Genomic DNA, 22,125 nt, shown 5'->3' with positions numbered 1-22,125 from the left:
CCGACATAAATATTATCCAAAAGACTGTATCCAAGCTTTCTGGCTAGAGACATGTCTAGAGGAGTTTTTTCCACACTGAAAACAGCTATTTATTTTGAGCTGGTTGGTGTGACTGTGGTTTCTCAACCTGTGTTCTGTCTGGTCTGGACTGATTTGGACCAGCTGAACCCTGGGTTACGACACTGTCTGTTTGTCTGTCTGTGTCACCTGGCTTACAGTATATACAACCTTAACTGCTCCTGTGCAATCTAAAATTAAACATGCTTCACTCACTGTTCATGTGAAATGTACAGATGTAGGATCTTCATTTGAGCCAGTTTGCTACAGTAGGAAAATTGTCTTGCTGCAACAGGAAATCTGAATTATTATGTGGATTATAATTCATGGAGATTTCTTTAGGGTTGATAAAAAAAAATTGTTAGGGCAAATCAATTCTGACATGTCAAAGTGGAAATTACAAACTTTAGAACCTTTTTAAAACTCAAATACACTACAAGTTTGAAACAAAAGAGTGATCAAATTAAGATCCTACACCTGTAATAGAACCACAGTGACACACAGTGTAGCAATTACCAGTGTGCATTTACAGTATGAATGTATGTATCTACTACAAATGACTTTTGTATCCACATGCCTCAAATCATTATGCTCTCAAGCAGCCATGTTGACTGGTATCACAGATGTAGCGAGAGGGATAGAGAAAGAGAGGGAGAGAAACATGTACTGTAGAGCAGGGATGGGAGGCCGGCGGCCCTTCTTTTGAAGGCCCTCGGATCAATTTTAAGATCCTACATCTGTACATTTCACATGAACAGTGTGTGAAGCGTGTTTAGTTTCATGTTGCACAGGAAACTCAGTCAGGGTCTTAACTTACTGTTGCAAGTTAGAATAATAGAATACACAAGGTGCAATTTCTAAATGTGGTTTTGCATCAGCAGTTTTTCTCTTGTTATGTCAGTCACTGATAGTCACTCAATTAGCCCTTGTCAGCTATTTTTCTTTGATTCGTAAGTTAATCTAGCAGCCAGCTATCTACATTTGTAATCATGGTCGCAGACCCGCGAGCAACTGCTGCCCTTCATGATGACTTCATATTTTTTGTGGCCTCCACCCTCATTAAAGTTTCCCAATCCTGATGTAGAGGGACTCGGGAGGGGGACAGCCAGTCAAGCAACTTTTCAGTGGACCACTGTGTGCTGTGCTCCAGCCTCCAGGGTGCAACTCCCTCTCCTCTCAATTCTTTCTGCCAGCGTACGTTGTCAGTCTGAATCTTAGCTGCTCATTCCCAAGGGGGACAACAGACCTACATAGCAGCAGCGCACGCTTCTCTGAACACAGATAAACAAAGGGAAACTCAACAACACACCAAACTAACATCACATTAATACTGTGGCATCCCATTAGCCCGGGTACCAGTTGGTTTAGCTAACATCCCACTCCTTGTATTCCATGTCATATGCCAAAGATCAGCTTATCATGACAGGAGTGGCAAGGAGTGGAATGAGCTAAACAGACTGGTACCCAGACTAGCTTCCAATCCCTCCAGTACTTTATCCTACCCTTTCCTTTGACCTCACCTACTGTAACACCTACTCTGTCCATTGGAGCATTACAGCACTGACACGAATTCCAATCACCCACTATTGGTATGGCCCTGTAGTCTGCTCTAAGGCATGGTGCATCAGACTCACATCTGACACCATTCATGCCTATGTATGAGTGCAGGGCCAGGGGGGCCATGGGACCAGTAGCCTATAGCTGCTGCTGGGGCCCAGCAAATGACTGGTGGTATTGCTGTAAGGAGATTTCTGTGTTTCCTGGAAGGAAAGGGGCCGGAGCGGAGGCCGGCAGAGGGCTACTGACTGTATAACACCTCTGGGCCTGACTGTTGTGTCATGTGGACTTTAGCTGAACAAAGAGGGTTTTCAGAGGCTGTATGGAGGGAGGTAGCTGTGCACTGGCCCTTATTTGCAACCCATTCACATCCCATTCATATTTGAAACCCCATTAAACCCATGTAGCTTTTTTGCCCCGTTGTAGTGGTCTAACTTTTCAGATTATAGTGGAGACTTAAGTTGGCACACACAGAAGTTTCATCCGGGCCCTGGCCCTGGCACTGGCCCTGGCGGGAATGCAGTTTGTCTGTCTGTCTCTCTGTCTCCGTTTGCCAGTCTGCCTGTCTGTCTAACTGTCCCACTGTTCCCCTCCACTGTACCAGCTAACTTCTCCTCCACCACAAATCAGCCCTGCAGCATTCTTCCACCACGCTGCACGAGACACAGAACAATGTGAAACGGAACATAGTTGAATTTGAGGTGAAAGACGTGCTTTGCCTCTCTGACGCAAGCCCAGTTTCAGTTGCCAAGAGTAACAATTTGAAAGAAATGTGAAAGAAAAAAAGTTGAAGTTGGAGAGAGGGAGGAGTAGGAGATCAGATTGGTCTGTTCGGCCAGATGTTGGCCGCTGGGGCCTGCAGCAGTATTTTGGGAGATCTTGGACCAGAGAGTCTTTTACTTTTCCTCTTCGTTAACTCTGGGGTTTTTCCTCAGCTTAATGTCAATGTCAGCTTTGCTTTGTAAATATTTCCACCTCTAAATAACGCCCCTAATGTCCTTGTGGTTGTTTCTAGTGGTGGGGGAATGGGGGAGATATTTGTAGTTAATGCAGCCAGTGAGACTGATGCTCTGTAAGGCTGAGGCTCTGTATGAGGCTAACCCTGGGTGAACCTGAGTCAGTGGGTTGCTGTTTATGAATGCACCCCATAACCCAAGACTCAAGACCCTTTAACCCAACACCCAGCTGTACATCCAGCTGAATCAATGGTTTACATGGATGAATGTTATCTGTAGAGCCATGGATTAGGACAGCTGTTACAGTCATACTGCACCAGAATGTGCTGGGTCATCAAGTTCAATAAGGATGAGGATGATGGTGATAATGATCATTATGACAATGATGGTGTTGAGGATGAGGTTGATGATGATGATTATAATGATGATGCTTATCACACTGATGATTTTGATGATGATGCTCATTATGACAATGATGGTGTTATGGATGGCGATGAGGAGGAGGATGATGGTGGTGGTGGTGATGATGGTGTTGATGATGAGGAGGAGAATGATGATGGTGTTGATGAGGAGGATGATGGTGAATATGATAATGATGATGATAACAGGGTTTTTTCTGGATAAAAAAGGGGCTTAGGTGGGTGGCTTGGCAGGGGGGCATGGCAGGGGGCGTATTCTCCCCGTCAGCATAGCTGAATTTTAGAGAATTTTCTCAAATTTCTCCATGGAGCTGTGAGAAATTAGTGAAGTTTATAGCGAATTTCCTGCAATTCTACACATTTTGCTATGCAGCGGATTTTTTTTGTTGCAGTTTTAATGTTCATGCAATTTTACGTATTCTGCCACAGTAAGAGAACATTTTGCAGTTTTAAAGTTTTAAAGCAAATTTCCTGCAATTCTATGCATTTTGCCATGGCTAATACTGTGTTATTTTGCTAAAACGTATTAACAAAAATATATACTGCTAAATTAATTGTTTTTGGAATTTTCAATTCTCCCTGACTGTGTTGCTTTTATTTTGCAGATTGTTAGTTCTCAAAGATTATATTATAAAAAAATATATAGGTCCATTATCTTTTCTACATATTTTATATCTTGTTTTTGTCATTTAAGTTAACACTAAAAGCGTTTTTCCATCCCGAAAATGTATTTAGGCGACCTGAAAAATTGCTTAGGCGGCCCACTCAAGGATTTCAATGGCAGAAAAGTCCCTGTGATTATGACAATGATGGTGTTGATGATGATGAGGAGGATGATGATGAAGCTCTCTCCTCTCTCCTCTGCAGGGTGCTCCTGACAGTAGTGGCTGTCCTCTCATCTTACTCCATCCACTTGCTACTCAAGTCATCTGGCATTGTGGGTATGTAGTCTTCAGACCATGAGCAGGACTTTTGTTGGAGACCATACACCAGTCAACCCCTACAACCCCTGTCAGGAAGACTAACGTCATGATAACATCCCATAGCCTCACAGCCTGCCTCTTCTCTTTAGCATATGTGACCCACCATCTCTTTTTGGTCTTATTTCCCAAGTTTTAAATTGTGGTTTTTACATTGGATAAAAGTACAGACTCAGAGCTTCAAAATGTTATATCATACATTGCAGTTAAGGAAGAATGGGAAAGTAATGCTGCTTTGAAAATATGATAAACCTGTAACCCCACTTTTGAGAAAATGGTCCTTAAATGTTTTGGTACACCTACTAGAGAGCTCTTCTTTGTTTACACCCGTTTAGCATTGTTCACACTCTCTTAAGCCTTAGGCCCACCCATCTTTTTAAGGATTCACATGTGAGGCTATGTGCTAAACAGAGTGAGTAAGGTAATGTAGTAAACAACCAAAGATTTCAAGACTAAAAGTGGTAAAAGTAATAGTCCACAATAAGGAAAAACGGCAGGTAGAAATATACTTTATCTAGTCCTTGGCCTATATTCTAATCTGACCTTGGTGCAGGTGATGTTGTTCTTCACATTACTGTTTATGGTAAACGAGAGGCTATAACCACCCCCAGCCACATCTACTGTAGCTAAGTCGATGGGTCTCTATTGCTAGACCTGTTCACATGTTCAAGAAATACAATAGGCCATATCACCCGAGACACATCTGGCTACATTGATGGGTCATGTAATCATTTGGTGAAGTGGAGTCTTTTGTTTAGACATGTAGCTAGCAAGCTAGCTAAACAATAAACCATAGTCCCAACCCATACAGTATGACAATACAAATAGATTGTCATAGCTAGCTACCATGCATGAAAGGATGTAGTATGAATCTGCAGGTAGCAAAAGCTAACCAACATCTGTAGGTTCAATGACAGCTAGCTACCTAGTAGTAGGCTATAGCTAGCGATGCAAACAGATTTCTGAGATATGAATAATATTACTATGTAGATCATACACGTAGCTTGCTAGCTAGCCAGCCAGCTAATGTTATCTAGCTACCTAACATTATGCTTTAACTTCCAATGAAAACAACTTTGACAACATTTGAAATGTATCATATGTGAAAATGTAGCTAGACTCTTACCCGTATACATGGAATGCTTCACGGTAGACTGGAACCCCTTTCACTAAGTAAGAAGTTCTCTGTCATTTGCGTTTTGTTTGTACAGCTTGCTTGGGCCATTGAGTAAAGTCACTCCAGTTCACACTGACTGTGTGCAATGCCATAAGAATCATCAGATCTTTCTCTCTCTCTGTCATGGATGCCATGGTTGCCCTTAGTTTGAAGATGTAATCTGGAAGACAGGTGTTTTATACAACAGCCTTCTGTGTTCTCTTTTCAACTCCCTCCGCGTTTGCAATCAAACGTCAGCGTTTTCTTCACCTCGTTCTCATGCTCTGCTTCCACCAGGCATTCCACTGATTTCCAAACTCAGTCAACTTCTTCCGTGACAACAACACTGTTGATCTCAGTATCTTCCCAATCACTGTCATCAGAAGACAATACAATGTCTGGTTCAATGATAATGTTTTTACCTAAGTCTGGGGTTTCCTCATCGTCGGAATCAGTTTCAGGGTCAGAGAGAGTCAGCATGGCAAAATCGTCCTCCAGAAAGTAATCCATTACAACTTTTTCCCACATATCTTGGTCGATTGCACCTGCTAAATTCAGGGCAGAAATGTTGTTGAGAGCAATAGCAATACTTTTGCAATTCTCCATGGTTTTAATAATAAAATTAAAACATTTAAAAAACGGTAGCAAAGATTATCTACACATACTGAGCAGCCTGCGACATGGCAGACCAATCAGAACTCATCTCTCAGCATGTCCAGCCCATCCATTATCTCAGCCAATCATGGCTATCAGGAAGGTTTCTGGCTTTTTCCGTGGTTTAAACAACTTGGCTCGTAATTTAACAATTGTATTTGTATTTACAGATGACATACAAGTTTGTTACTAATACACGTGAAAGTGTACATGTTCAAGAAGGCATTTCTGCAAAAAATTCAACATATGCTTAGTTAGTCTGATCACTAGGAATTCACATCCCCCTCCCCAGTGCCCTACATGCTCTACGCCGCAGTACAGTTCTGTATGTGAATGTGTTTGATGACTGTGCTTCAGGTATCCGGGCTTATGAGCAGCTGGGCCAAAGGGCATTTGGAACGCCAGGCAAGATGGCTGCCGGCATCGCCATCACGCTGCAGAACATCGGAGGTGACGCCTCTGTCACACACACACACACACACACACACACACACACACACACACACACACACACACACACACACACACACACACACACACACACACACACACACACACACACACACACACACACACACACACACACAGTGTCTCTCTGGGGATGTGTCATCATCATATGACCTTGTCAGTGGGTACCCCTGAGAGCAGCCTGGCTCTATTAGTAATGCCCCTTTCTATTTCTGCATCTCTCCATTCCTGCTGTTCTTCTGTTCTCTCTCCCTGATGTGTGTATAGGGAAGGTGAGGAGATTCTGAGTCTGTGTGGGGATGCAGGAAAGACCGGGCAGTAATCTAGGCCCTCTCCTCTTATACACCAAGTCACTCGGCTCCGTCATATCCTCACATGGTCTCTTCCATCATTGCTATGCGGATGACAGTCAACTACTTTTCTCCTTCCCTCCCTTCTGACACCCAGGTGGTGACACGCATCTCTGCATGCCTGGCAGATACTCAACTTTCTAGCTCTCTCTACTTCATTGAGGAAAAATGTAGTTTCTATGCCTGTGATATCTCATAGCAATAACTTCATTTTGCATTCTTGTCACCATGTTAACCTGTGCTACACAGAGATTACCAGAGATACTGAATTCACTGTTTTAGTTATGTTATCTGTTGTTTTCTCAAGAGGATATATCAGCACAACATCAAAGTATTCAATACGAAAGGTATAAAATGGATTAGCGTGGGTGTCAGTGTGCGTTTTAAGATATATTTAGATTTGCTGGAATGTGATTGTCTTGCTTGTATTTTATGATGTTTGTTGTCCAGGATAATATGCACAGCCTGCACAAGGATTAAGTGTGTGTATACTGCGTGTGTATACTGCATGTGTATACGTGTGAGTGTGTGCATGTGTGTGATACTATTACTAATAGCTGTGTCTCTCTGTGTGTCCCTCCTACAGCCATGTCCAGTTACCTGTACATCGTGAAGTATGAGTTCCCTCTGGTCATCCAGGCCTTCCTGGGGGTTGACAAGCCATCAGGGTGAGTAACATAAAGCATGTTCTTTACAACAGTAACATAGAGGGCCACTGTTCTGAAACAGTTCTTAATGTATCAGGCAGTGAGGGGGAGGTGGCTGCCTGTGTTTTCATCCAGTTGGATGGATGGGCATTAAAGTTCAGCAGAAGGAGATATGATCCAACGGCATGTGAATTCCTCCAGTGATCCTGAGCCAGTGTTAAACCACCACAGGAGAAACCTCTCAGGTTAAGCCAATCTAATTTTAAGGTGCCAACTGGCACTGACAGGTCTGAAGCCCTTTGTCACTATGCCCCATGCAAAGCAGCTGGCCTGAGAACATCTGTGTGTGAGAACAACCCTGGGAGAAGAGGGCAGCCTGGCCACGCTGATACAGACACACATCATTACACAGCCAGGCTCCACGGCTGAAACGTGAACCAGAGGATAACACTATGTAGACTAGAGCAGGTTGCCTGATAGCACAAAGACAATGGCCTTTACCCTGAAACAGACTGGGTATACTGTAGCAGCCTCTATGCACTGTCTATACTCTGGTATATGGTGCCTGCCTGGCTTGTGTTGGTGTGTTATGTCCAGCTGTCAGTGTGTTTATGATGCTGACTGAACTGAATGATGTCCAGGAAATGTTTTACAGCTACAGAGAACGCCTCATATTCTCCGTCTGAATGACATTGTGTGTGTGTGAGCTTTCCACAGAACGAGCCATAGATCAATCAGCGCCCAAGGCTGTGTGTGTGTTTTACCAACCAGGCTGTCAGATATCTGCTCTTTGCCTGGAGTGTTGATACTGTATGTGGATTGAGAGTTTGTTTGTGTGAGTATGTTGTGGTTGATGTTTGTGTCTGGAATTGCTGTGGTGTGTGTATGCATGCGTGTTTGTGTGTTCTGTGTGGTTCAGAAGGTCAGTACCCTCTGCCCGTCTCTGTGATGATGTGTGACTGTGTCACATGGCAAGATGATTGGCTGGGGTGTAGGTGGGGCAGCTTGACACTGACAGCACAATAAATGGACCACTCTCACAGGTTACAACTCTAGAATACAGATGCTGGAATTCGCTGTCATAGAGAAAATATGAGATTAACCTCCCCCACTGTCTCAGATGTGGTGGATTTGGTTAGTATTAGTAATCCAGTGGATTCTATGTGTCATGTATTGGCCTATTTCACTTGGGTGTAGTACACCTTGGGTATAGTAGACTATGATTGGTCTGTCCCAGTATGCTAAGGGCATGGTGTGTCCCCACCCCAGTGACTGTCCAGTCCAGAACCTGCAGCCTCAGACGGGGCTGTGCTACCCACGTTCTCACCCTCCAGTCCAGTCAGTGGTCACTAGAGACCCCACGTTCTCACCCTCCAGTCCAGTCAGTGGTCACTAGAGACCCCACGTTCTCACCCTCCAGTCCAGTCAGTGGTCACTAGAGGCCCCACGTTCTCACCCTCCAGTCCAGTCAGTGGTCACTAGAGACCTCACGTTCTCACCCTCCAGTCCAGTCAGTGGTCACTAGAGACCCCACGTTCTCACCCTCCAGTCCAGTCAGTGGTCACTAGAGACCCCACGTTCTCACCCTCCAGTCCAGTCAGTGGTCACTAGAGACCCCACGTTCTCACCCTCCAGTCCAGTCAGTGGTCACTAGAGACCCCACGTTCTCACCCTCCAGTCCAGTCAGTGGTCACTAGAGACCCCACGTTCTCACCCTCCAGTCCAGTCAGTGGTCACTAGAGACCCCACGTTCTCACCCTCCAGTCCAGTCAGTGGTCACTAGAGACCCCACGTTCTCACCCTCCAGTCCAGTCAGTGGTCACTAGAGACCCCACGTTCTCACCCTCCAGTCCAGTCAATGGTCACTAGAGACCCCACGTTCTCACCCTCCAGTCCAGTCAATGGTCACTAGAGACCCCACGTTCTCACTCTCCAGTCCAGTCGGTGGTCACTAGAGACCCCACGTTCTCACCCTCCCTCCAGTCCGGTCAGTGGTCACTAGAGGCCTGGGGGAGACTGGTGAGGAAGGTGAGGAAGGATATCACTGTGGCCCACTTGGCCAAGCTCTCTTATTATGCTCTCTCTTTCTTGGTCTCAAACACACTCATGTATGCACGCAAGCGCACTCCTCACTCTCATTCTCTCTGTTTCTCTCTCTCTCTCATAAGCTCTCTTGTTTATGTAGAGCATGATAATGTGTACGTGTGACAGATTTGACAGAGCCTTCTGATGAGTGTGCTGTCTGGGTGCTTTGAAACTGATTGGATAGCTCAGTTTGCTGTGGGTCTTGTTAGAAAGCGGAGTAGCAGGCATGCTTAACTTCTCCGTGGTAGGGGGCAGCATTTTCACTTTTGGATAAATAGCATGCCCAAATTCAACTGCCTGCTACTCATCCCCAGAATATAAGATATGCATATTATTAGTAGATTTGGATAGAAAAACTCTGAAGTTTCTAAAACTGTTTGAATCATGTCTGTGAGTATAACAGAACGTATGTAGCAGGCAAAACCCCGAGACAAACCATTCAGAATTTTTTATTTTGAGGTCACTGTCTTTTCAATGAGATTTCATTGGGAAACGAGATTTCTAAGGGACTTGTTTGCAGTTCCTACCGCTTCCACTGGATGTCACCAGTCTTTAGAAATTGGTTGAGGTTTTTCCTTTTTGTAATGAAGAAGTACGGCCATCTTAAATGAGAGTCACTTGAAGTGGATTGTTTGAGAGAGGCACATTACCAGAAAAGTTGCGTCAGTTTGTTTTCTTTTTGTATTGAACACAGATCATCCCGTCTTCAATTTGATCGATTATTAACGTTTAAAAATACCTAACGTTGTATTACAAAAGTAGTTTGAAATGTTTTGGTAAAGTTTACATGTAACTTTTGATATATTTTGTAGTGACGTTGCGCAAGTTGGAAGCTGTGTTTTTCTGGATGAAACGCGCCAAATAAATGGACATTTTGGATATATATCAACGGAATTAATCGAACAAAAGGACCATTTGTGATGTTTATGGGACATATTGGAGTGCCAACAAAAGAAGTTCGTCAAAGGTAAGGCATGATTTATATTTTTATTTCTGCGTTTTGTGTCGTGCCTGCAGTGTTGAAATATGCTACTCTCTTTGTTTACTGTTGTGCTATCATCAGATAATAGCATCTTATGCTTTTGCCGAAAAGCCTTTTTGAAATCTGACATGTTGGCTGGAATCACAACGAGTGTAGCTTTAATTTGGTGTCTTACATGTGTGATTTAATGAAAGTTAGATTTTTATAGTATTTTATTTTAATTTGGCGCTCTGCATTTTCCCTGGCTATTGGCCAGGTGGGACGATTGCGTCCCACCTACCTCAGAGAAGTTAAAGCGGCAGTCAGCAGTTATAACAATAACAAAGTGTAATCCCAACCTCTCTTTCAGGTAAAAGCTGAAGGATGTGGCTGGAGAAATGTAACTAATCTCTAATTCAAAGACAGAGCTATGGATGCAAGGACTGACCATCCATGATATCAAAATTATACTCTTAACCATGTTTTGAGGCTATATAGTGTTTGTTTAGATTTACTTTGTTTACAAATATTGGAGTAAAACAAGCTAATATTTGGGGTTCTGATGGGGTACACACACACTTAATCATGAGGCTATAGTCTAAGCTATAGTCTTCAAGAATCAATGGGTAATTATCATTAATTTATGTTAAAAAAAATTGATACCAGCACCACCTGGGTTAAATGTCTAACGCAGGGTTCCCCAACTGATGGGCCACAGGCTGAATTTGGCCCACAGGTGATTTTATTTGGGCCCCAAAGGGATTTTAATTTTGGAAATCTGTTCCCAAGCATAATAGGTATATGTGATCGTATAAACAACACAATCTCACACTCAATTCATGCAAAGATGTACAAAAACTATTTCAGCAGATTTTGTGTGTTTTTGTGCATTTTTGTGTAGCTTAATTCGTGTGAAAAGACACATTTTTGTGCGACTTCATTCATAGGAAAATACATTTTTGGGGGACAAACAATCTTTTGAAAGTTATTAGAGCAATGCATGACGGGCTATGGTGTTCTATACTGACTTTTTTTGTGTACCACATTTATTTATATAAAAAAATAAACGTGTTAACAACCCAATATTGTAAATCAACCAGGTTATCACTGAAATAATTATAATATAATAGTAGTCTTACGTCGTTTTTATTTATTAATGCCAATACTGTTTTCTATGCTGTTTTTGCTTAATACTTTGGGATACTGGTGCACTTGTAGTCAGAAAGGCCCTTTTTTCGTGAAGGCAACAGTAGGCCTACACGATCTTCTACACGGTTTTGTGGAGCCTACATTGTACAATTTTTTTCATAATGCATTTGATACAAGGCTTCTCTTTCTCATGTACATTACACCATTTCTTTCATAATGCATTTTATACAAGGCTATGTCGAATTTTATGAGGTTGGCCAGATTGGAGAAAAAATACAGATTTTTTCTTTCTTTTTTTTTGTGGTATCGATGAAGGTATTTGATTGGGGAATGGGGATACATTTTTATGATGGGAAATTATAATACACACCATAATACACACACAAAAACTCTTACACGGATATGCACACACTCACTTTGTTTGTAATCATGTTATAGCCAACTCTTGACTTTTATATGAATAATTTTTTATAAAATATTTGTATCTTGTCATGTATTCATTATCTTAATTGGTTAAATGTTTGTAGTTTGCATGTTTCAGTAAAGATTAACATGGTTAAATAGTCGTAAAGCTCTGCTTGATTCAGCTTTTGGTATATTTGGCATTTTTATACATATTCTGTATTTCCACTGAAGAAAGCAATAATTAATCACCTCACTACTGTAAATATATGCACACCACCAATTATAAAACTGAAATCTCTCTCCGTAAATAAATTGTGAGAAATGCTCAGTCTGAAGCCATTTGGCAATGGGTTTCACAGCCCTATAATAATGATACAAGTTATATCAGCTTAGAAATTGTTTATTTACAACCTCTGGGGTATAAGATGTTGGGAATACTGGTATAGGAGAGTCTGAAATTAATGAAATAGCTTAACCCTAAGCTATGTTCAATGTCAGCAGAAATTTCCAGTGAGAAATGCTCAGTCTGAAGCCATTCGGCTATGGGTTTCACAGCCCTATAGTAATGATACAAGTTATATCACCTTAGAAAGGGTTTATTTACAACCTCTGGGGTATAACATGTTGGTCAAAGTGTTATAGGAGAGTCTGATATATAACCCCTAACTTGAGTTGAGTCTTCGCCAATGAGAATCAAGAGGGGCCTAGCTTCTGGGGTCTAGTGGTTAGAGTATTGGGCCAGTAACCGAAAGGTTGCTGGATCAAATCCCTGAGCAGACAAGGTAAAAATCTGTCATTCTGCCCCTGAACAAGGCAGTTAACCTACTGTTTCCCAGGTGCCGAAGACGTGGATGTTGATTAAGGCAACCCCTCGCACCTTTCTGATTCAGAGGGGTTGGGTTAAATGCAGAAGACATATTTCAGTTGAATACATTCAGTTGGACAACTGACCACTTTCCCTTCATCCTTCATGACTGGCAAAGGCCTTGATTCTAGGCTGTAGAAAATCCTACATCCATTTCATTAGATCAGAACAGGATCGATTAACAGTGGTTCATATTGCTGGTTTGCATCCTAAAAAGGATAGCTGAGTAGACATTATTTGTCTACCCATATGATGTAGATCATTTTCAGGTTATTAGATATACAGTGCATTCAGAAAGTATTCCGACCCCTTGACTTTTTCCACATTTTTGTTATTCTAAAATGTAGTAAGTAAAAATGTTTCCTCATCAGTCTACATAATGACAAAACAAAAACAGTTATATTTAATTGTTTTGCAAATTTATAAAAATAAATAAAAAATACCCTTTGCTATGATACTCGAAATTGAGCTCAGGTGCATCCTGTTTCCATTGATCATCCTTGAGATGTTTTTCCAAATTGAATGAAGTCCACCTGTGGTAAATTCAAGTGATTGGACATGATTTGGAAAGGCACACACCTGTCTATATAAGGTTCCACAGTTGACAGTGTATTTCAGAGCAAAAACCAAGCCATGAGGTCGAAGGAATTGTACGTAGAGCTCCGAGACAGGATTGTGTCGAGGCACAGATATGGGGAGGGCCGCCCGGCCAAACTGAACAATCGGGGGAGAAGGACCTTGGTCAGTGAGGTGACCAAGAACCCAATGGTCACTCTGACAGAGCTCCAGAGTTTCTCTTTGGAGATGGGAGAACCTTCCAGAAGGACAACCATTTCTGCAGCACTCCACCAATCAGGGCTTTATAGTAGAGTGGCCAGACGGAAGCCACTCCTCAGTAAAAGGCACATGACAGCCTGCTTGTAGGTTGCCAAAAGGCACCTAAAGGACTCTGACCATGAGAAACAAGATTCTCTGGTCTGATGAAACTAAGATTGAACTCTTTTGCCAAGCATCATGTCACGGTGATTTGTAGAATTAACGGACCAAAGCGCAGCATGCATAGAGTTCCACATGTTTAATTAAAGAAACTCACCAAAACAATACAGAACAAAAATGAAACGTGAAGTCAAATGCAGTGCACACTGGCAACTACACACAAACAAACAAGATCCCACAAAAACCCAGTGGAAAAAAGGCTGCCTAAATATGATCCCCAATCAGAGACAATGATAAACAGCTGCCTCTGATTGGGAACCATACCAGGCCAACATAGACAAATAATAACCTAGATAACCCACCCTAGTCACACCCCGACCTAACCATCATAGAGAATAAAAGGATCTCTATGGTCAGGGCGTGACACATCATGTCTGGAGGAAAAAATCCCCACAGCATGATGCTGCCACCACCATGCTTCCCCGTAGGGATGGTGCGTCGGAGGGCATAGCGGGTTTTCGTATAAGCTTCCGGGTTAGAGTCCCGCTCCTTGAAAGCAGCAGCACTACTTTTTAGCTCAGTGTGAATGTTGCCTGTAATCCATTACTTCTTGTTGGGGTATGTATGTACAGTCACTGTGGGGATGACGTCCTCGATGCACTTATTTATAAAGCCAATAACTGATGTGGTGTACTCCTCAATGCCATTGGAAGAACCCCGGAACATATTCCAGTCTGTGCTAGCAAAGCAGTTCTGTAGTTTAGCATCTGCTTCATCTGACCACTCTTTTATAGACCAAGTCACTGGTGCTTCCTGCTTTAATTTTTGCTTGTAAGCAGGAATCAGGAGTATGTAATTATGGTCAGATTTGCCAAATGGAGGGCGAGGGAGAGCTTTGTACGCGTCTCTGTGTGTGGAGTAAAGGTGGTCTCGATTTTTTTCCACTCTGGTTGCACATTTAACATGCTGATAGAAATTTGGTAAAACAGATTTAAGTTTCCCTGCATTAAAGTCCCCGGCCACTAGGAGCGCCGCCTCTGGATGAGCGTTTTCTTGTTTGCTTATGGCGGTATACAGCTAATTGAGCTCAGTTTTAGTGCAAGCAATGGTCTGTGGTGGTATGTAGACAGCTAAAAAAAATACAGATTAAAACTCTAGGTAGATAGTGTGGTCTACAGCTTATCATGAGATACTTTACCTCAGGCGAGCAAAACCTCGAGACTTCCTTAGATATCGTGCACCAGCTGCTGTTCACATATATGCATAGGCCCTTGCCCCGTGTCTTACCAGAGGCTGCTGTTTTGTCCTGCCGATGGAGTGTATAACCCGCCAGCTGTATGTCATCGTTCAGCCACGACTCGGTGAAACATAAGATATTACAGTTTTTAATGTCCCGCTGGTAGGATATACGTGCTTTCAGCTCGTCCCATTTATTTTTCAGCGATTGAACATTAGCTAGCAGGATGAAAGGCAAGGTCAGATTAGCCACTCGTCACCTGATCCTCACAAGGCACCCGGATCTTTTTCCACTAAATTTCAGTTTCCTTCTCCAGCGAATCACATGGATTTGGGCCTGGTCGGGTGTCTGTAGTAGTAAACAAAAATAAACGTCCTCTCACTGTCAACTGCGTTTATTTTCAGCAAATTTAACATGTGTAAATATTTGTATGAACATAACAAGATTCAACAATTGAGACATAAACTGAACATGTTCCACAGACATGTGACTAACATAAATGGAATAATGTGTCCCTGAACAAAGGGAGGGTCAAAATCAAAAGTAACAGTCAGTATCTGGTGTGGCCACCAGCTGCAGTGCATCTCCTCCTCATGGACTGCACCAGATTTACCAGTTCTGTGAGATGTTACCCCACTCTTCCACCAAGGCACCTGCAAGTTCCCGGACATTTCTGGGGGGAATGGCCCTAGCCCTCACCCTCCGATCCAACAGGTCCCAGACGTGCTCAATGGGATTGAGATCCGGGCTCTTCTCTGGCCATGGCAGAACACTGACATTCCTGTCTTGCAGGAAATCACACACAGAACAAGCAGTATGGCTGGTGGCATTGTCATGCTGGAGGGTCATGTCAGGATGAGCCTGCAAGGAAGGGTACCACATGAGGGAGGAGGATGTCTTCCCTGTAACACACAGCCCTCAGTCCAGCCTCTCTCAGCATATTGCAGACAGTTTGAGCACTGATGGAGGGATTGTGCATTCCTGGTGTAACTCAGGCAGTTGTTGTTGCCATTCTGTACCTCTCCCGCAGGTGTGATGTTCGGATGTACCGATCCTGTGTAGGTGTTGTTACACGTGGTCTGCCACTGTGAGGACGGTCCTTGCAGCATGCCTAAGGCACGTTCACGCAGATGAGCAGGGACCCTGGGCATCTTTCTTTTGGTGTTTTTCATAGACAGTAGAACGGCCTCTTTAGTGTCCTAAGTTTTCATAACTGTGACCTTAATTGCCTACCGTCTGTAAGCTGTTAGTGTCTTAGCAACCTTTCCACAGGTGCATGTTCATTAATTGTTCATGGGTCATTGAACAGGCATGGGAAACAGTGTTTAAAACCTTTACAATAAAGATCTGTGAAGTTATTTGGATTTTTACGAATTATCTTTGAAAGACAGGGTCCTGAAAAGGGACATTTCTTTTTTTTGCTGAGTTTATATCCCTCCCGTCCAGCTCATTGAAGAAAAACTATTCGTCCAGTTTGAGTTGAGCAATCGCAGTGCTGATGTCCAGAAGCTCTTTTCTGCAATAAGAGATGGTAGCAGCAACATTATGTACAAAACAAGTTACAAACAACGCAAAAAAACTAACCAAATAGCATGGTTGGTTAAGAGCCGATAAGATGGCAAATGTAAGCAAGGTTTGAAATTATTACGTTTCAGTCAAATATTATATCTGTTTAGGCTTCTTGCGATCAATTTGCAGTCTACAAATAATTTGTAATTGTGCTCCGGCCCCCGGACCATGCACTCAAGAAAAAATCGTCCCGCAGCTGAATCTAGTTGATGATCCCTGGTCTAATGGATCTGGGAAGACTTAATATATATATATATATATATATATATCATGTATTGGGGATGTGCATCATTCCCTTTCAAGATGATTCGATACGTATCTACATACATGGGCTCCGATACGATACAGAGCTATACGTTTTAGTTTGAAATGATTCGGTGGCATTAGGTTTGATTAGAGAACAAATTGAATTGATGAAATTCGGATAGATACGATTCGATACACTAACATTTGTTGCATAAATACATTCATTGTCCATTCTAAATTCAAATCTGCTGTTGATAGAGCTCAAGAGCTGGGCCTCTCTGAGCTGGATGTTTGTGTATCAATATTTATTGTTTACAAATTAGCTATGACATAGCCAATGAATAGCACAACTTTCCATTCCACCCCATCTCGAAATTGAATGGTTTTGACCGTTTGCAAATGTAATGACTTTCTTTTCCAGGCGTTTCTCCTCCCACTTTAGTCATGAGGTGTGCCTCGCAAAAGAGATTTCTCGTTATGAAATTATCAACTTTACCCTGTATTAGTGGCGTGTATTCATGGATGGCAAGGGAAGCTAGGCTTCCTCAAAAAATTGACCAAGAAAAAATAAATAAATAATTTAATGTTTATCTTTCGTCTGTGTTTCATAATTTTCCTTCAATTCGCAAGAGGCTGAATATATTTCAGAGGAGAAAGCAACAGAGAGAGCGAAACAATGTCCCTCTGTCTCTATGCCTGTAGGCCATCTATCTGATGTTGTCTGGTCCAAATGAGTATGACATTGTTGCCGCCCATAGCTTTAAAGGGAAGGGAAGCCAGCGGACATCTGGCATTCCATGGCAAAAACAGTATAAAAAATGTGCCAATTAATGTTGAGTTAAACTGAGCGAGCTCAACTATGAATGATCCTGGCGCACCAAAAAAAAGTGTAAAGGGAAGCCAGCTTGGGTTTGGCATCACTCCTATCAAATCCCAAGATATGCAATTAACAGAAACTTTGTTGTATCTTGTTGTGTTGTTGTCCTCTCCGGTGGCTAACTAGCCAGCTAACTAAACTTGTCCCTTTCCTAAATTCGCCATGGATAGAGATATGGATTTGGACTTGTTTTTTGTTGTTAATACTCCGTAGTGGCCAATGATTATAACCACAATTCTGTGGTTACAATCCAACCGTTAATTCATACATTGTTGTACCCGTGGGCTGAGAGGATGGAAGTTCAATATGTAGCTAGATGTACGTAGAAGGCTAATGTTAACTAGCTAATGTTGCCCATGAATCAAAGTTAGGCTAGCGAGCAAGCATTTTAGCCAGGTAGCCTAGGACAACAAAAAACCTGTGTACTGTATGACAGACTGTTTTGTCAATGTCACACCATGATCTGTTTTACATGTCTTGTGCTTGTCTCCACCCCCCTCCAGGTGTCACCCATTTTCCCCATTATCCCCTGTGCATTTATTCCTGTGTTTTTGTTTGTCTGTTGCCAGTTCGTCTCGTCTTGTCAAGCCTACCAGCATTTTTTCCCGTAATCCTGTTTCTCGTTAGTTCCTGTTTTCTAGTTCTCACGGTTTTTGACCGTTCTGCCTGCCCTGACCCTGAGTCTGCCTGCCATTCTGTACCTTACAGACTCTGCTCTAGATTACCAACCTCTGCCTGCCCTTGACCTGTCGTTTGCCTGCCCCCTGTTTTGTAAATAAACATTTGTTATTTTGAACTGTCTGCATCTGGGTCTTATCCTGGGATCTGATAGTTCGAAATAACAAATGTTTATTTACAAAACAGGGGGCAGGCAAACGACAGGTCAAGGGCAGGCAGGGGTCAGTAATCCAGGGCAGTGTCAAGAGGTACAGAACGGCAGGCAGACTCAGGGTCAGGGCAGGCAGAATGGTCAAAAACCGTGAGAACTAGAAAACAGGAAATAATGAGAAACGCGAGTACGGGAAAAAACGTTGGTATGCTTGACAAGACGAACGGGCAACAGACATACAGAAAACATAGGTATAAATGCACAGGGGATAATGGGGAAAATGGGTGACACCTGGAGGGGGGTGGAGACAAGCACAAGACATGTGAAACAGATCAGGGTGTGACAGTCAACATGAAAGAGAGGAGGATGGCATAGGCGTTTCTCTACAAACACGAATGCCCACGCACACAGAAATCAGAACCATGGACAGCCACACATTTAGCTTACGTTGATTGGACTAAATTGTTTTTGGTATCTTTAAGTTGTCAATGTATTAGACTAAGCAGAGGTGATTTGATGATGTTGAAATGGTGCTGGAATAGTGGAGGCAGCTCCTTTTATCTTTGCGGCTTGTGGTAACTCTCCGTGGTTCTAAATCAATAGTTGTTTAACGGTCCGAAAATGTTCGAAACATGATAACAATAACCAAGCAAATTACGGAATGCAAAATGACTTGTAGATCAATGACTATCAACACAGTTACATGCCTTTAGTTCGACACTGTTGGAGAGGACGCACCAGTTGTCACAAAATATCAGGTATTTTCAGAAAGTAGAAAGTAATATGAGAAACAAAATGTTATGGAATCAGCCATTCGTAACGATTTTATGATGGATGCATGATGCTATATTTGGATTGGGGTCAGCAGACCAATGCGGTCATATTTTAAACATTTAAATCAGGGACCGATGCATATCGTGAATTGTTACATCCCTATGATATATGCCATTTAGCAGATGGTTTATCCAAAGCGAAGTACAGTCATGCGTACATACATTTTACATATGGGTGGTCCCGGGAATTGAACCCACTACCCTGGCGTTTCAAGCACCATGCTCTACCAACTGTGTCATTGAGGGAACAGTGGGTGAGTTCCTCAGGGGGTGAGTCCATTGGGAATATTATCCTTATCCCTGATGGCTTAACTGGCAAGGAGTTTTCCTCCTGTCATTTAACATCGCAGAGACATTGAACATTTCCCTTACAAATAAGGACTAAAGATGTAATAAATTATTTTAACAGAGTTATGTATGTAACATATCTCTCTTTCTTTCTCTCTCTTCACCCCCTCTCCTCCCCCTTTCTCTTCCTCTCTCTTCCCCCTTTCTCCCTCCAGTGAGTGGTACTTGAATGGGAACTACCTGGTCATCATGGTGTCCATCAGTGTCATCCTGCCTCTGGCTTTGATGAAGCAGCTAGGTGAGAACCTAAATAATTGTTTAATTAACAATTTTATAATGATAAGTGACATTTTGTGTTATGTTTTGTAAATGAAGGTTCTCCGAATTTATTTTTTGGCTTACACATGAAAAATGACTATTATTTTCATATATATACAGTGGGGAGAACAAGTATTTGATACACTGCCGATTTTGCAGGTTTTCCTACTTACAAAGCATGTAGAGGTCTGTAATTTTTATCATAGGTACACTTCAACTATGAGAGACGGAATCTAAAACAAAAATCCAGAAAATCACATTGTATGATTTTTAAGTAATTAATTTGCATTTTATTGCATGACATAAGTATTTGATACATCAGAAAAGCAGAACTTAATATTTGGTACAGAAACCTTTGTTTGCAATTACAGAGATCATACGTTTCCTGTAGTTCTTGACTAGGTTTGCACACACTGCAGCAGGGATTTTGGCCCACTCCTCCCTACAGATCTTCTCCAGATCCTTCAGGTTTCGGGGCTGTCGCTGGGCAATACGGACGTTCAGCTCCCTCCAAAGATTTTCTATTGGGTTCAGGTCTGGAGACTGGCTAGGCCACTCCAGGACCTTGAGATGCTTCTTACGGAGCCACTCCTTAGTTGCCATGGCTGTGTGCTTCGTGTCGTTGTCATGCTGGAAGACCCAGCCACGACCCATCTTCAATGCTCTTACTGAGGGAAGGAGGTTGTTGGCCAAGATCTCGCGATACATGGCCCCATCCATCCTCCCCTCAATACGGTGCAGTCGTCCTGTCCCCTTTGCAGAAAAGCATCCCCAAAGAATGATCTTTCCACCTTCATGCTTCACGGTTGGGATGGTGTTCTTGGGGTTGTACTCATACTTCTTCTTCCTCCAAACACGGTGAGTGGAGTTAGACCAAAAAGCTCTATTTTTGTCTCATCAGACCACATGACCTTCTCCCATTCCTCCTCTGGATCATCCAGATGGTCATTGGCAAACTTCAGACAGGCCTGGACATGCACTGGCTTAAGCAGGGGGACCTTGCGTGCGCTGCAGGATTTTAATCCATGACGGCGTAGTGTGTTACTAATGGTTTTCTTTGAGACTGTGGTCCCAGCTCTCTTCAGGTCATTGACCAGGTCCTGCCGTGTAGTTCTGGGCTGATCCCTCACCTTCCTCATGATCATTGATGCCCCACGAGGTGAAATCTTGCATGGAGCCCCAGACCGAGGGTGATTGACCGTCATCTTGAACTTCTTCCATTTTCTAATAATTGCGCCAACAGTTGTTGCCTTCTCACCAAGCTGCTTGCCTATTGTCCTGTAGCCCATCCCAGCCTTGTGCAGGTCTACACTTTTATCCCTGATGTCCTTACACAGCTCTCTGGTCTTGGCCATTGTGGAGAGGTTGGAATCTGTTTGATTGAGTGTGTGGACAGGTGTCTTTTATACAGGTAACGAGTTCAAACAGGTGCAGTTAATACAGGTAATGAGTGGAGAACAGGAGGGCTTCTTAAAGAAAAACTAACAGGTCTGTGAGAGCCGGAATTCTTACTGGTTGGTAGGTGATCAAATACTTATGTCATGCAATAAAATGCAAATTAATTATTTAAAAATCATACAATGTGATTTTCTGGATTTTTGTTTTAGATTCCGTCTCTCACAGTTTAAGTGTACCTATGATAAAAATTACAGACCTCTACATGCTTTGTAAGTAGGAAAACCTGCAAAATCGGCAGTGTATCAAATACTTGTTCTCCCCACTGTATATATATTGAACAGTCATTTAATTTCTTCGTTGTGTTTCCCCATAACACTTCCAGGGATAGAATAGATTAAAACCAGTGACCGACCTCTCTTCTGTCTCATTTCTCCTCCCGCTCCTTCTCTTCCACCTTCTCTTTCCCAATCCCCCTCTCTTGCCCCCTCTCATTTTTCTCTTTATTCTTGTGTTACATGGCAAACACTCCCCCACTGTTTTAGGATGGACTGAAAGTAGATATCTGTGCTAAACTGTGTCATGTGAGATGTTACTCTCAGCAGTCTTATGAAAATGTAAAACTACCCAGCTCAGAATTCCCTGGCTTCATGTCCATTTAATGAGCTCTCTCATTTAACAAAGTGAAATGTCTACAAAGCTTTCATCAAGTGACAGAGTAAGAGTCTCTGTGTTTTTCTCCCGTACGTGTTGCTCTGTCTGTTTATGTATGCCCATGTCACTGGGATAGCAGTGGCAAAAACTGCTCATTATACAATTACACAAGAGAGAGAGAGATGGAGAGGAAGACAGAGTAGAGAAAGGGTGAGAGATGCAGAGATAGGGGTG

General features: G+C 42.6%; 1 protein-coding gene across 4 annotated transcripts in view; it reads left to right on the top strand.

Annotated features, from left to right (window-relative positions):
* LOC139535845 (sodium-coupled neutral amino acid transporter 3-like) overlaps window positions 1–22,125 on the top strand; it is a 91,439-nt gene that overhangs the window by 45,016 nt on the left and 24,298 nt on the right. For all 4 annotated transcript variants that reach the window (XM_071335683.1, XM_071335684.1, XM_071335682.1 and 1 more), the window contains 4 exons: window positions 3,857–3,930; window positions 6,137–6,229; window positions 7,184–7,265; window positions 19,740–19,822. In XM_071335683.1, coding sequence (XP_071191784.1) covers window positions 3,857–3,930; window positions 6,137–6,229; window positions 7,184–7,265; window positions 19,740–19,822 — 332 coding nt within the window. The remainder of the gene's footprint in view (window positions 1–3,856; window positions 3,931–6,136; window positions 6,230–7,183; window positions 7,266–19,739; window positions 19,823–22,125) is intronic.

This window comes from Salvelinus alpinus, chromosome 12 (assembly GCF_045679555.1).
Source record: "Salvelinus alpinus chromosome 12, SLU_Salpinus.1, whole genome shotgun sequence".
NCBI lineage: Eukaryota > Metazoa > Chordata > Actinopteri > Salmoniformes > Salmonidae > Salvelinus > Salvelinus alpinus.
This window is presented reverse-complemented; position numbering and strand designations above follow the sequence as displayed.